General features: G+C 41.9%; 1 protein-coding gene across 1 annotated transcript in view; it reads right to left on the bottom strand.

The window, feature by feature from the left end:
• The window catches only part of DGKG (diacylglycerol kinase gamma), a gene marked incomplete at both ends in the record, with an annotated part of 164,082 nt that overhangs the window by 130,248 nt on the left and 16,921 nt on the right, over nucleotides 1-16,913 (bottom strand). The window contains 3 exon segments of the mRNA XM_080696557.1: nucleotides 4,402-4,572; nucleotides 10,029-10,091; nucleotides 10,636-10,801. Of these exon segments, the coding sequence (XP_080552683.1) occupies nucleotides 4,402-4,572; nucleotides 10,029-10,091; nucleotides 10,636-10,801 (400 nt within the window).

Raw genomic sequence — 16,913 nt, 5'->3', positions numbered from 1 at the left:
ATACACATAATCTGAAGGTAATTTTATATAATATTTTTGGCATGTTTACATTTTGACTGTGACTCATCACATGAAGTTAAGTATGGAATTGTCCACTGTGGTATTATATCAAAGCTCAAAAAGTTTTGGATTTTGTAGCATTCTTGATTTTGGATTTTTAGATTAGAAATGCTCAACCTGAGCCCAGCATGGTGGTGCATGTGTGTAATCCCAGTACTTGGGAGGCTGAGGCAGGAGGATCACAGATTTGCAGTCAGCCTCAGCAGCTTAACAAGGTGCTCTGCAACTTAGTGAGATCCTGCTTCAAAATTAAAAAATAAAATAAGTCGGGCGTGGTTGCACACGCTTGTAATCCCAGCATTTGGGAGGCTGAGACAGGAGGATCGTGGTTCTCAGGAAGCCTCAGCTACTTAGTGAGGCCCTCTACAACTCAGTGAGACCCTGTTTCAAAATAAAGAATAAAAAATGGGCAGGGGGTATAGCTCACAGGTCAAACCTCTGGGTTCCATCCCCAGCCCCCCCCCTGGCCAAAAAAAAAAAAGAACCGGGAGTGTATCTCAGATGTAGACACCTCTGGGTTTAATCCCTAGTACTACACAAACAGCTCTCCCCCAAATAAATAAATAAATAAATAAATAAATAAATAAATGGCAACCTATATATTTTTTTTCCTAAAATTTCAATATGTGGGGTTGGGGGTGTGGCTCAGTGGTAAGAACTTGCCTAGAATGTGTGAAACCCTGGATTTCATCCCCAGCACTGCCTCCCAAAAATCAAATTCAATTCCTGAATAAAATACCAATATACTATTTGGAAACATCTTCATTCATGTTCTAGCTATAGGGAGATGATATATATAAGAAGATCTGGGAAGGAAATTTGAATTAAAGAGTACATCTTCATTTATAGGACCTGGGAATCTGTATTTCATTTACCCGAAAGGCAGAGAGAAAGATATCTGTGCTCTTGAATTAAACAGGGCAGGAAGCAGAACTAAACATTCCTTCCTTTCCCTTTCATTCCTGAGGCCCCTCATCTTGCTTGCATTCTCTATCAAGCCCCCTGCCCCAGCTAACCTTGCTCTGATGTACCCTTTGGGTCTCTCAGCACACACCTACCTGGTCACACCAGGTTGTCCTTGTGTCCTCATTTCCCTCTAGATGTTTTCTTGTCTCCACACCTCATATATTTTTTTTCATTGTTGTGCACCTGGCCAGAGCCTAGGTTCTTTAAAAGTAGCACCATGGCCTTCCAGTACTTTGTGACTCCCCAGAATGTCCTGGTCAGAATGTCCTGGTCAGGGACATTCAGCATATGTTGCTCACTCCCTGAACAGATGGCTGAATGACAAAGAAGGACAGCGCTTCCCACTAGCATTGTTCCAGGACTCTGGGCTCCCGCGATTGTCTTCCTCTGGCCTCCCTGTGGTCCCACTGCTTGTGCACAATAGAACTAGAAAGAGCTGAGCAATCAGGCTACTGTGGTGCTGTGGCCCTGGCGAGTCTTTAACCCTCCTGTGCTTTTTTATGAGTAAAAGGAGGATAATCATATCATCCTTCTAGGGTTCCTGTGAGGTTAAAATGAAAAAAGCATGTGAAATATTTAACAAGTATAAGGTGTTCAGTGATGAGTGTCATTATTGCATTGACAATAAGTGAGATTTCAGGTTATTACTTCCCAAAATACACATTTTGGGGTGTGTGTGTGTGTGTGTGTGTGTGTTGCTGGGGATTGAACCCGATGGGATTCTGCCTCTAATATAATCCCCAGCCTTAAATTTTTTTTTTTTTTTGTTTGTTTTGAAGCAGGGTCTTGCTAGGTTGCTGGGAGTCCTGTTAAATTGCTGAGGTTTGCCGGGCATGGTGGCGCACGCTTGTAATCCCCGTGCTTGGGAGGCGGAGACAGGAGGATCGCGCAGGTTTGAAGCCAGCCGCGCTGGTGTAAGAGACCCTGTTTCAAAAATATAAAATAGGTCTGGGAGTGTAGCCCGGAGGTGGAAGGGCTTCCAGGAACCCCAGTACCACCAAAAAAAAAAAAAAATTCCTGAGGTTCCTTGGACCTGTGATCCTCCTGTCTCAGCCTCCCAAATACTGGGATTAAGCAATATGTCACAGCACCTGGCCATGTACATTTTTTTTTAAAGCTTCATCTGTTTTCAAGCATTAAAATTAGGGAAGGATTTAAATTGATGTGATTAAAAAACAAAAACAAAAACTCTACCGAGTAAATAACCAAAATTCTGCAACAAAATATTAAAAGGACAAAAATTATCAAGAAATGGAGAGGGAAACTGGGAATGATGGCACATGCCTGTAATCCCAGTATATGAGAGGCTGAGACAGAGGCCTCACAGGTTTGAGGCCAGCCTCAGCAACTTAGCAAGGCCTTTAGCAACTTACTGAAACCTGTTTTAAAATAAAAAATAAAATAGGGCTGGGGGTGTAGCTTAGAGGTAGACCACCCTTGGGTTGAGAGAGAGAGAGAGAGAGAGAGAGAGAGAGAGAGAGAGAGAGAGAGAGGAAGGAAAGAGAGAGAACCAAGAGTTTAAAAGAGACTAAAGAGTTAAAATAACCAATTGCAACATGCGATAGGCTTTAAGTGGATCCCAATTCAAAGAAACAATTAAAAATATGTAAGAGCTGGGGATGGTGGCATATACTTGTAACCCCAGGACTTGAGAGGCCGAGACAGGAGGATTGCAGGTTCAAGGCTACTCAGCAACTTAGTGAGACCCTGTTTCAAAATAAAGAATAAAAAATAGGAATGGGAGTGTAGCTTGCATGTAGAATGGCCCTGGGTTCCATCCACAGTGTCACACACACACACACACAAAAAAAAAAAAAAAAAAAAGAAGAAAAAGAAAAGAGAAGAAAAGAAAAAGAAAAAATAGGGCTGGGAGTAAAGCTCAGAGGTAGAATGCCTCTGGGTTCAGTCCCCAGTACTGTTAAAAAAAAAAAAAAAGTAAGGTAATTCAGAAAATATGAATACTGGCTAAATATATGATAACAGTGTTGTGGTTTAGATGTGAAAATAGTGGTGTGATTCTATTTAAGAAAAAAACCCTGTAATTTTAGAGGCACATACTAAGATATTTACAGATAAATTATGTGATAATTGGATTTTTTTTTTTCAAAATAATCTTAGGTAGAGGAAGTGAATAAAACAAGACTGACCATGAGTTGATAATCATTGAAGCTGGTAAGGAGTATGCGAATGTTCACTGTACTCTCTTATTTTATCTACCTTTGAGATTTTCTATAATTCAAAATGCTTAAGGTTCTTTTGCATTGCTATTTCAAGACTCAGTCTGAGAGTCACCAATATGGAGAATGGGCCACATTCCCTTTGGCAGTTAGTAGCAAATATAATGTCTAAATTTCAAAATCCATCTAAATGGAAGTAATTTGACATTTCACTTTCAACATTAGCCAGAAGAAAACAGAAGTCTGCTACATTTGCTACCAAATTAGCACTTATGACTTGCAATTGTTAACACCTCAGACCTATGGGGGAGATTTTAAGTTCAGCTAATGAGCAAACTGTTTAATTTTGTTTCTGGCAGGGTTAACCTTTGGCAGACTTCCCTTGCTAATGTTTAAGTTTGGTTGACTAGTCTTATCATTAACTGGATTTTTTACTTTTGCTCTAAAGTGTATGTTTCCCTCTTCCTGTCTACTTAAGTTCCCAGCAGAAGCAAAGATGGAAGATATTTTAACAAGGCATTATCATCTCCTGTTATAGAAAGAATGCCTGTAGGCTGCCAGAGGCCCAAGAAACCTTCCCTCTTCAAGACTACATGCTCCTTCTGCCCTAGCTCTTACCTCCTGAAGATATGTTTTGAAACTATCTTTGTAGTACCATAAAAGTGAGCCCAACTCTAATTAACTAGCCTTCTTTCTTTAGAGACCAAAGGGCTTGGGTTGGAGGAAAAAATGGAAATAAGACTTATCAAGACAGTGGTTGAATACAGATCAGGAAAAGACAGCATGGGGATCCTAGGGGGTGAAGAGGATAGATTTCTCTTAGAGTTGCTTGTTTATGAAATAGGGGAAGAGGGCAGATGTTGAATATATGAAAAATCCATTAGGAGGAGAAGCAGCAGCTTTCTGATTGGAGGCCTTCAGGAAGTCCTGTCAGCCACAGAAAGGAGTCTTGACCCCTTGATAGCATCTCTCAGATTCTGGTTTTCAATGCCAAGGTTTCAGATGCCTTTCCCACCGTATAGATAAGTGGGACTGCATCCTGTGGTGGATTCTAGGAAATATTGTTTATTACCACTATTGGCAGCATGACAAGAAACCTCCTTCAGGGAAGTAGAACCCGCACCCATGATCCCAGGTCAATCTCCAGGGATGACTGACAACACCCTAGACCCTGCTCTTTGATAGGGTGAGCACTTACACTCTAGCTTGTCTTGAGGTCTCCCCGTCTCCAGGAGGGACAGGTAGCACACGACATCCTTCAGGTACACTATGGGGGATTCTGGGCTGGAAGGTTGAGCAGCAGGGACTCCCATTGAGGTTGTAGCCACTTGGTTTCTAGCTGGTGCTGGCTTCTCAGCCATCTTTGATTCTATGATAAGAAAAAGAAGAGCATCCAATGACACTTCATGGTAAATATTAACCCCCTTTGTTGCCACGTCCTCTTCATGGTAGAGACAAGAACTGTACATTGGTGTCTCCACAAGCTTGAGTTTTACAGACACAATTAATTAGTGGTCCAAGAAATCTAGAGTATGGAGCTCGTGCTCTCTGATCACATCCTAACCCTTTAAAAAGTTCAATTCCTTGTAGGAAACTCATCTATTCTCAGTAATTTTGCAAAAAAAGATGAGGATGACTCTTAGTAAAACTACTAGTGAACAAGCAAATGTCATTTAGCCTACTATTTTTGGAACATATCCAACTTGTAGAAACAATTTTGGCATTTCAAAATGGTAAATGACCAGCAGCCACTTACCAATATATTGTCTCATAATTTTATTCTCAAATACATTTAAAAACAAATAAAAAGATGAATATTAAAACAAGAAAAAACAGGCGCTGACAACCGATTAATTTCCAGAAACTAGGAATAACTTTGACTAATCATAGGCCTAATCTGTTGGTTAAAAAGTATGCAGAAAGTGACTTATTGTTATACTTTGGATTCGGAATGTCTCCCAAAGGCTCATGTGTTGAGGACTTGGTCCTCAATGCATCAATATTCAGAGGTGGGATTTGGCACAGTGATTGGATTACAAGAGCTGTGACCTTCTCAGTGGAGTAACCCATTAACAGGTTCATAACTGAATGGACTATTGGGAGGTGGTGGAATCTGGAGTAGGTGGGGCCTATTTGGAGATGAGTGCATGCCCTGGAAGGGTATAATTTATCCTGTCCTGGGCCCCTTCCTCTCTCTCTGTCTCTCCTCTCCTTCCTGGCTGTCATGAGGTGAGCAGCTCTGTTTCACCACATCCTCTCCAACCATGAAGTTATTTTATTTTTTGCAGATCTGGGGATGGAACCCAGGGGCATCTGAGCTACACCCCCAGCCCTATTTTTTATTTTGAAACCGGGTCTCACTGAGTTGCAAAGGGCCTCACTAAGTAGCTGAGGCTGTCCTTGAACCACGATCGTCGGGTCTCAGCCTCCCAAATGTCCAACCATGAAGTTCTGCTTCACCGTAGGCCTAAAATAAATGGAGTCAGCCAACTATGAACTGAAACACTAAAACTGTGCCCCCAAATAAATCTTTTCTTCTTAAATTGTTTTTCTCAGGTATTTTGTCATAGTTACAGAAAGCTAACTAAGGTCACAGAAATAGAGTAAATTTTCCTTCTAAAATTTTTCTTCTTTGGAAAATTATTTTTCTCTTTCATACTGTATTGTCTAGTTCAAACACATATGGTCTATTGCTAATTAAAAACAAAACAACAAAACAGGCAGCTGCAGTTTACTTTGTAAATTCTTCTACTATAGGTACTTTATGTGCTCTTACTCTTCTATCAGCTTTTCTATCTCCATACCCAGGAGAAATGATCTCTTCATACTCAGTAGGAGGGTACTACTCATAGAAGACAAGTGACCAGAAAGTAAATAGAAGACAGGCAGTGGAAAATTCAACTTAGGTGCTGTAATACCATCAAATAATAAAGTGCTGAAGACACAGATAGAGGCAGAGATAGTCTTGATAGTGATGTCTGCTTGAGAAGGCAGTGTCAACTGTACACTCTCATTCAGAGAACCAAAGAGCTAAGCAATGAGAGTAAACATTCCCTCATGGGCCAGAAGAGCTAGATTAAAGCCTGCCCGATCCGAGGGCTTAGGCCGTGAGTCCAAAGGGAGTCAACCATCATCCACATGGACAGTAGGCGAGACCAAAGGTCACCGACACATTCTGTGTGTTACATAGGGCCCTATGGAGAGACCAAGATGGAACCTAAGAGACAGAGCTGCAAAACAAGGAAAGGAACTCCATCCTGGATTCCCAGAAGGCCACATATTTGAAAGACGTTTCCTACTGGACAAGACCGTCAGTATATTGCCAGAAGATATAACCTCAGTACGTCACTCTTAGAGAAGGGCTCACCAGAGAGCAAGTAAAGATGAACGCGCAATTGACTAAGATGAAAACAGAGATAGTGAGGCCGGGCGTGGTGGCACACGCTTGTAATCCCCGCTCTTGGGAAGCGGAGACAGGAGGATCACACAGGTTCGAAGCCTGCCATGCTGGCTTCACAGACCCTGTTTGCAAATAAACAAAAGTATAATAAATAGGTCTGGGAGTGTAGCCCAGAGGTAGCTTCCAGGAACCCCAGTACCACCCAAAAAAAAAAAAAAAAAAAAAAAGCAAAGAAAACAGAGATAGTGAGATAGGAGGCGCTGTAACAAAATTGCATATGTTATTGAAATCTCTGAACTTGCTCCAATTTACCAGATCAAATACTTGGGACAAGTCTTTGGGAGGAAAGAAAAAATAGTTTTATTGATTTGCTAGCAAATGGGAAAATCAATAAACAATCGCTAAAAAATAGCTAATTTTTTCAAAGTGCAAAAGAAAAGCCTTTTAAAGCCACTTCCTATCTGTAAGATGATTTCCTTAGATTCATTGGTACCAGCTCTTATTATTACAGTCAGTAAACTTATGAGAACACATTCCTTGTTAAGAAAGGAAGAAAAAAAATGTTGGCTTTATTTTTTATTTTAATATTTTTGCCTTTTTGTTTTGGGCACTGGAAATTGAACCAGAGTTTTCTACCTCCAATCTACACCTCCTGACCTTTCTATTTTTACAATCTCTCTAAGTTGCTGAGAGTCTTGTTAAGTTGCTGAGGCTGGCCTCGAACCTGCAATCTTCCTGTCTCAGCCTCCAAATACTGGGATTATAGGTGTGTACCTGGTTTCATGTCCATTTAAAAAATAAGCCACCTGTTAGTTGACTTGAAAGCTCATAATTAATCCATGAAATGGGCCTCATCAACGCATATGCAACAGATATGTTAAAATCACCAATGGAGGCAAAGTTGTTGAGAAGCATAACGCTAATGCAAAAGACAAATGAGAGAAGTCCTTTGTACTGGGTATAACCTTACATCACCTGGATTATTTATCCATTAAAACATTACAGATGACTTCCACTTCAGCTAATGTGGGGTGACAAGGACCAAATTTACCTTCCCACCTGAAAGAACTAAAATAAATAAATAAATAAACTGGACAGAAGGCAGTTTGTAGAACATTACATATTAGGTAGCACCTAACAAATAAGATGACCCTTACAATTGTCACATCTTATTGTTTGGAAAGGATTTCTAGGCTGCACTCAGGGAGCGGGAGCCCAGGCAGATCCTTTAGTCTCTTAGCTGAGATAAAGCTGGGAATCTGGGGAACCCAAGGTGGCTAGAGTCACAGAGCAGAGCCCTGGAACAGAGGGAGGTGTACAGAGAGAGAACTCCAGAGATATATAGATGGGTCCCTTTGTACAATCAACAGAGAGTTACTCTCAGTTATTTAGCTGAGTGGTGAATAACACTCTCATGTAAGGAAACTACCTGATACTGGGTAAGAACCAGGGTTAGAAGAAACAAATTCTCGACTGCAAAGAGAATCAGGAATAACACTTATTCCCACCAATGAGATAGATAGCCCTTTATCTCACAAATCATCAGTGGAGTGCTTGGAAAAGTTTTCCTCAGCAGTGAGGCAAAATTAGCTCTAGATTAAATTAAATACCTTTCTTCTGCTTCTTCTTCTTCTTTTTTTTTTTGTGGTACTGGGGTTCCTGGAAACCCTTCTACCTCTGGGCTACACTCCCAGACCTATTTTATATATTTTTAAAATTTGGAAACAGGGTCTCTTAAGCCAGCGCGGCTGGCTCCAAACCAGCGCGATCCTCCTGTCTCCGCCTCCCAAGTGCGGGGATTACAAGCGTGCGCCACCACGCCTGGCTAGAATAAATACCTTTCTAATTCTTCTCAAATAAGCTTAAAAGCTAGACCCTCCCCAAATCAGTTTTTTTCCAAGTAACTTAACTGTACCCAAGAACAAAGCTCAAGAATATTTGTAGAAATGAAAAAAAATTAGTGCCCACTATTCAAAGGGGTAATATAAAATCTGCAGAAATTCTACCAGAAAATTTAAAAGGAGATAATTGTACTTAATCCATTTTGTGAGACTAGCATTAATTGAAGGCCAAAATAAAGGAAATTACAAAAAGAACATGTACATAAAAATTCTTCACAAACATAAATGAAAAAGTTCTTAATATAGTTTTAGTAAATGGATCCCAATAATATATGGAAAGAAATTAAATGAGACCTAAACAAATAAGGAGACACAATATATTCAAGGAGCCAATATATTGAGATGCTGGTTCTTTTTGAGATGCTGGTTCTTTTTGGTCTTGAGTTAGGAAAAGATTTCTAAGATACAATACCAAAAGCTCAAAAGGACAAATTGGACTTCATAAAAATTAAGAATTTTTTTTCTTTGAAAGATACTGTTAGAGATTAAGAAGACAAGTCAGAGACGGGGAGGAAACAACTTGTTTCCATAATATATGTTGAAACTCATGGAGAAAGTAAAATACCCCAATTTTAAAATGGGCAAAAGATTTGAACACTTTGCTAAAGAAGATACGCAGATGGCAATTAAGCACATGAAAAGATGTTCATTAGTCATTAGAAATGCAAACTAAAATGACAGTGCAACACTACTACACACATATTAGAATGACTAAAAATCAAAAGACTGTTACACTGAATACTGACGAGGTTGTGGAGCAACAGGAACTCACACACTGCCACGAAGTATGTAAAATGCTTTGACCACTTTGAAAAGAGTTTGGCAGTTTCTTATACAGTTAAATGTATACAGTACCTACTATATCGTACCCATGCATTCTGTTCCTAGTTCCCCAAGAAAAATGAAAGTTGTCTTTACAAAGACTTGTGCAATAATATTTACAGCAGTTTTATTTGTGAAGGGTAAGGGAATATGTAATAAAAAGGTGTTTGGAAAATAGATCTTTGAAACAGTTTTAACTGGCTTCCTCTTAACTTACTAGAAACTCCTCAACTTGTTCAAGATGCATGTGTAGTCAATCTTGCACTCTTGCTCTTCAGCAAGATAGAGTCATCTGTACTTCAGTCTTAGAGCCAGTCCTTCCCACACACTCACATACTTCTATACACACTCACATGCACACGGTTTTCCTGAGAAAGCTTTCCCATTTCTGGGCAAGCAGACCTCTCTGAGGTAAAATCTTCACTCTGAGATTAAAAAAAAAAAAAAAAATCTAACAAGATCTAAGTCCCGATCTGCTCTGTCCCAGGGCAAGTGAAGCAAAAACCTTTATCTAACCTCAGAATACCAGAAGATTCTAATGGCAACCTGGAGATGGAGGTTCTTAAGGTCCACAAAAAGATAAAATCTGCTAACGGTTACACAGTTATACGGAAACAAAACTTCTGGTTAGGTACCCCTGCTCCTCCCCATGGATGGGGTAGTCCCCGTTCCTTCCCCAAATCATGTATTCCCAAGACTCACCAGTATCAGGGGCGCAGGCTTGATCTGCTTTGGCAGCATTATCTGCATTCTGTAGACTAGAATCTGGGGAACAAAAAGATTTAAAAGTCAGCTCATGCCCTCGATCTTCTTAGAGGAACCAGTAGGGGGCCTTCCCATGGGTCCCAGAATTACTGTCAGCTAGGCTCATGCCCACTGACAGGGGCTGAGTGTGTCCCCTCTCACAGCCCACGCCAAAGGAAGACTGAGGCCATGCCTTCCTCTTCCTCTGACGGTTCCCAGCCCTGGAAGCCTGACGCACACTGAATGCGCTCCATCCATAAACCAGAGCCTTTGTTGAAGGAATCTTCCCCCATCGCATGTTAGTTTGTGTTCCCTCTTGCCCCATCCTACTTGTTGATCCTGAATGGCAGAATTATCCTCCTTATTCTACTGACCTAGAGATTTATCAGACATAACCTCCTGTGAGATTCTATGAAGAAAGGAGTCCTGGTCCCTTGGTTCCCATTTCCACCCCATGGAAAAGTTTGTATGCTTCAGAGACGCTCTAGGAATACAGACTGTGCCTGTGGCAAGGTCATCAGAGCTCTGCGACATCCTCCCACCTTGGGGAAAGCGGTCCATGTACCTGGGGTGTGGGGCTCACTGCTGCTGGCTCCCTCCTTTGAGTGGTCAGGGGTCTCTTGTTTGGGCTTCTGGCTGAAGGCCAGGAAGAGGTGTGTGCTCAGTGGCTGGGGAAGGTCCACTTCCAGGTATGCTCTCATGAACAGCTTGAAGACGTCATAGCTAACTGGCTGAGAGGGTAAAAAGAAAGTCAGCGGAGGGACTGAGAGGAAGGAGAGAAAGAAAAGGAGGCAGGGGGATGGCAGGTGAGACAAATGGAGAAGGAAATCGAGGGGTTTGTGGAGGCGGGAATGGGAAAGCCAAGGAGACAAGAGTGAGTGACTGGCACAGAAAATAGAAAGTAGGATTCAAGAACGGGAAACACTGGGGGTTGCACGTTGGGGCTCAGTGGGGCAGAAAACCAGAGCGGGATTTTTTTTTTCTGTGTGTGATGCTGGGGATTAAACTCATTAGCTTTATACCTCTGAGCTACACTATTAACCTTATTTTATTTTTTATTTTGAAACAGAGTCTCACTAAGTTGTCAAGAGCTAGCCTTGCCAATTTGCTAAGGCTGGCTGCAAACCTGCAGTCCTCTTGTCTCAGCATCCCAAGTACTGGGATTACAGGTGTGCACCATCATGTCCTATTTCAAAGGGAGAATTTGTAACAAGATATGGTGTGGCCTAAATTTGGATTTAAAAAAAGGGTGATGGAGAGTGAGCTCTTAAAGTGGAGGGCTCTGCCACAGGCCAGGCCCTTGGGAGGGATGTGGCTTTAAGGAGTAGGGCTGAGGTCCGTGCCCAGGAGTCTCAGTTAAGATGAAGACAGATGCGCCTAAAACAATGATGGAAAGAGATGGTTCTTCTGTGGAATCTTGCTTTTCTTTCTTTGCCATCAGGGATGTAATTCCTCAGTCTTTAGGTCTCAGAAAACCAAAGAGATCAGAAAGAGAAAAGGACAGGTTCCACCCTTTGGTTACTTTCATAATTCTCATCTTCCTGGACAAATCCCAAGATGACAGAGGAGTGTGTGTGTGTGTGTGTGTGTGTGTGTGTGTGTGTGTATCAGCTGCTTCTCAAAACATGTCCTTGTGAAGGTTTTCTGCACCAGAAGAAGAGCAGGAAGCCAAGGACAGAAGGTAGAACAAAGAGACATGCCAAAAACTAGACCCTCTCCCTGCTGTGTCTCTCCCAGTACCGCCTGGCTTCTGGAGCCAGGCTGGGAGTAGCCATGCCAGAAAGAGCTGCTGCACTCAGCAAACACTCAACAACAACAACAACAGTTTGCAGTGAGTCATCGCTGGCTTGTGCGTTCATGGCATCGATTCTTCATCAGATCGGCAGATGCTCTTGGAAATCATTTGAGAAAGCATTACTCCAGGATCTGCTGTGCTGGCTCCTGTGAATAGTAGCAGCCAAGAGAATAAAATCCCTTCTGGGGAGTCTACTCGGTGCTCCTATCAAAATGTTGATAGCATTTAACCCCTTCTCTGTTCAGGGAGATCTGTGAGCCTTCCTAGATCCAGGAGCTGATTTGAACACGTATGCTCAACTTCAGGATTCAGGTCTTGGCTCTAAAAATCAAGTGATCCCAAGACCCAGGCTGTGCTCTTCTATAGATCTCTTTTGCAGAGTGGAAGAAGGTTGATTCAAACCAAGGCTGTTCTCAGACTAAAGGAACTAAGCAAAAGGTGGATTCATATTGCTGTACAGTTTATCCAGCTCACTCTGTCTCTCTTTTGTGTCTGTTTCACACTCTTTCTGTCTTTCTCTATTTTCACAGCCTTATCATCTAGAATACTGCTTCCTCACACATATTCCTTTTTCCAAGTACAAAATCTTTTCCTAGCTGGTCATGGTGGTGCACATCTGTGACCCCGTACTTGGGAGGCTGAGACAGGAGGATTGCAGGTTTAGGGCCAGCCCCAGCAACTTAACTTAGACCCTCAGCAGCTTAGGAGACCTTGTTTCAAAATAAAAATAAATAAATAAGAAGGGCTGGGGGAGGTTTAGCTTAGAGTTAGAAACCTCCTGAGTTCAATCCCTAGGATAAAAGATAAAATAAGTAAGTAAAATATTTATATAAATACATTAAAAAAAACCCCTCTCCTCCTACTTTCCAGGTATAATCTACCCACTATGACCCCTTGCTTCTACCTTTGCTGTCTCTTATTGCATCTTCCAGCATTTGTCTTCTACCTGAAAGGCTGTTCCATGTCCACGCTCCCAAAGATACTACTGTCTACTAGAACTACTAGACCGTCTTTCTTTCATTTTCCTTCAGTTTTCTCTAAACAGAGCAGGTTAGCCTCCTCACCTCCTTAATCCCTTTCGGTTTGGGTTCTATACCTTTGCTTCTGAACCTGCTCTCTTGGAGGTTGTAAATTAAAATGTCTCTTTAGACTCTCATTTTTGGTTTCTTGGAAGGATTCCATCCTCTTCTTTTTGAAACTATTTTCAATGGGATTATTCTATTTTGGCTCTCTTTCTTCTCTACTTCCATTTGGCTGACTATTTTCTAAGGGCATTTTTAATCCATTAACTTGTTTCAAGAAGCTCTTTTGCATTGTCTTTTCACATTATTTTAATTGACAATTACTATTTTAAGTTGTAGTTGTGAGTTTCAAAGTATACTTTTAATCTCTTTTGGTTAGCATCAAAGTATAAACTATTGGGTTAGTATATTTTTGGAAAACAGATAGTACTAAATGATTTAACAAAAAGAAAGTTCAGTTAGAGTCTAACATTATGCTGTGAAAAAAAAAAACAAAGTTAAAAGATCATTGGGTATTATCAGTGTGAAACTCAGGATAGCTGAGACTGGCCTCAGATCTATTACATGCTTTGAACCTCAGTGTGTTTTTTTCTGAGCAAAATGTGAGTGCTGGGCTAGAAGATCTCAAGTTCTAGACTTCTACTAGCATCCTCCCTAAACCAGAGACAGACATTTTCCCAACATTCCAGACCAGTTTGAATTCTCAGGGTGTGAAACTAGTTCTTGCCCCTCCCTTCTGTCCACTGTTCTCTGCAGCATCTGCCGCATCCTGACCTTTGCTATGTCCATTACTCCTCCTGCCATCACCAAAGTTCCCAACTTTTGTTTCATGCATCTTACTTGGACCATTGCGATACCCCTGCCCAGTCTTCCTTGTTCCCATCTCTCATCTGTCTTATCTATTCTTGCCAGGTTGACTTCCCAAAGCACAATCTGATAAGATTGCTTCTCTGCTAGAAAACTTTCCATAGATTTTAATTGTCAATGATAGAATTGAAATCATTCGATCTGTGCTCCTATGCTATATTATAAAATACATGCAAAAAACAGTCCGGCCTGGTGGCTCATGCTTGTATTCCCAGCATTTGGGAGGTTGAGACAGGAGGATTGAGGTTTGAGGACAGCCTCAGCTACTGCTTAGTGAGGTCCTTTTTAACTCAGTGAGACCCTGTTTCAAAAAATAAAGAATACAAAATAGGGCTAGAGTGAAGCTTGGAGGTAGAATGTCCCTGGGTTCCCTGCCCAGTAACACACACACACACACACACACACACACACACACACACACACACCATGCAAAAATGGAAATGGATGACATAGAAATGAATATAATTAGAGGGCATAATATTCAGTATTCCTGTATCCAATGGATCATCTTGTGTAGTTTCTGAGACCTTTGGGATTCGGGGCTTCTTCAACCTATATTTGTAGCTAATTAAAGCTCTCAGACCATTCTGGAATTTTCTCCTATTATTCTCTGTGTGCAACTATGTGCCCTGTCTACACTGGTTCCTTGAACAAGCCTCCATGCACTTTACTCAGGATAAACTGATTCTTTTTCTACCTGTTAAAATTATAGCCAGGCTTTAAGGCCCAATCCAGATATCATCTCCTTTAGGAAGTCTGATGAGGTCTCGTAGACTTTCTATACTTTATATAGAAATACTTTCTATACTTTGTATACTTTTTATATAAATTTCTATACCTTGCACTTTAGTTTCTATAATTTGATACTCATATATGCCTCTCTATATTAATATACAGTAATTTTTGACATGTCTAAGTTCTTCTACCAGATCTAGAGCTCCTAGAGGTAACGAGAATACTTTATGACACTTCTAATCCTCCAAATCACTCATCACAGTGGGCCTTGATTGGCATTTGAATGGATGATGGGTTCGTAGTTGGTACACTTCTGGAATAACCTGGTGTCTGGTCCCTGGCCAACATCAGTCATTATGGGATCAATTCGTATATATACATAAATACCGAGACTCCTAAATAGTGCTGGGCATTGGAGAACATACCAGTGATTAGGTATAGGTCCATAATTTTGAGAAACTCAGTGTTACATATATAGATAAAGGTGTTGAGAAATTTATGATTCATGGTCAGCAGTGGCTAGTGGATGAGAACTGGCAGACTGCTATGAAAACTTACAAAATAATGATGATGGAATTCATGCCCACTCACTCATGTTCCATCCTAGGGAACAGGATGGCACAGAATAAACCTGAAAACACAGAACATTTAAATCAGAAGAGCCTCAGGGGAACTAGGTTTCCTCATGCTGCTGAGACTCAGAGATGCAGTGTTTTGTCCAGCTAGCTAGTAGCAGAGGAAAGCCTGGAGCCAGCTCTTCTGACTCCTAGTCTGCCAATGCACCTGTCACAGGTTCCAGGGCTGGCATGATGCTCCTTGCCACTCCTCCAAGCACCACAGAGTTCATCCAGCAAAGGAGTGTGACCATGTGCCACTCTCAAAGTGATGTCTGGGTTACAAGAAAGTCCTTTATGAGCACAAGCCAGGAGCAGAGTAGCAGCTTAGTAAACATGTAATGGGTGACCAAGGAGGGAATGACTGGATATCATTTCCAAATCAGATGACAACCTCCAAGAGACCTTTTCCCAATTATCTGAGTGTTGGTGAAACATTGCAGGCACCCCCATTGTGAAAGTCAAAGGAATTCTGTTTCCTCCCCAACACTTGCAAATACCATGCAGGAACTAGTGGAGCAATTATTGCTGCAACCTGAAAGCATGTTAATTCTTACACAGGCGAAGCAGGGAGGAAACCTGGAGGAAGAGCTCACTGTGCACCAAGCACCTGAATTCTCAAGACAAGTGTGTGTGTGTGTGTGTGTGTGTGTGTGTGTGTGTGTGTGTGTGTGTGAATGCTGTCATTTTGGGGGTTAAACAAATTCTGACAACATAAATCACTTGCTCAAGGTCACAAGGCACGTGGCAGAGCATTTTGTGCTCCTGTATGTCTAAGTCCTTGCTCACAATGCCACCAAGTCATTTGCCTCTTTTTCTCTGCTGGGTTTTGCACACTCTAGCTGTCACTGCTCTGGTGTCCAGAGGGTACCTTGGTACTGATGGGCAAGAACACATGCAACAGGGCCAGATGCAGCCTTGCTACTCTGCAAACTTCTTTTCCCGTTCCAGCTTTCTTAGCAATCTGACCCTTCCCAGGGCTAACTCCTTTTTCATTGAGACATTTTAGCAGTAGGAAGCCATCAAGCCGAAGGGAAATTAAGCCCTTGTTGTTTCCCCAGCCCCATGCCATGACATTACACCTGGCATACCATGTAAGAGAATAAAATCAGAGTGACAGAAATCCCCTGGGAGGCCAACAAAGAGTGGGGCCAGCCCTGGAGGAGGCGAGGGCGGCTGCGTGCTCCTAACAGACAGGCTGCTCCTGGCTTCTGAAAGCTCTTGTGGTCTTCACAACTGAGGGGGCCATGACCAAATTGTTCCTCCCACTCATCAGCCTCTGGGGAAGGCAGGCTGATTAGCAGCCCCCTGCCTGTTGCTGTTCCCAAGTTTCTGGAGTTGGGGGTGGGAGGTGTGGGGCAGTTTCTTTGGTTGTTCTGCCATCGTCTCTGCATGGCTTCTCCTCAGGAATGTTCTCTGAAACTGCACGCTCCTTCTTGCCCCTGTTCTGGCAGCCTCCCTCTTGCTTCATCCTCCCAGTCATTGATGCATTTTATCTAAAGCTTATCTCTGGGCACCCCGGAGCATGGGCTTTTGATGCACTTCCAGCATCCAGCAGAGAAGGCACTGACTCAGGTTTGTTGACTAGATTAAAAATGTGAATAAGGAAGGTCAGCCTTCCCCAAGTTAGTCCTGCCCATCTGTCACTTTTCTTTAGTTGGCCCTCATAAAAGGACCCAGAAGCTGGGAAGAGAGAAGTGAGTTTAAAACATTCTGGGGGTAGAGGAGAGAAGAGGAGCAATAACGGGTACCAATTTTAAAGTCTATTGTGTTTGACAATTTGCAAAACTGCTAACATTTAATGCATTCA

Source organism: Muscardinus avellanarius (genome assembly GCF_963383645.1).
Source record: "Muscardinus avellanarius genome assembly, chromosome: 5".
Lineage (NCBI taxonomy): Eukaryota > Metazoa > Chordata > Mammalia > Rodentia > Gliridae > Muscardinus > Muscardinus avellanarius.
The sequence above is the reverse complement of the archived record's forward strand: the minus strand, read 5'-3'. Positions and strand labels throughout refer to the sequence as shown.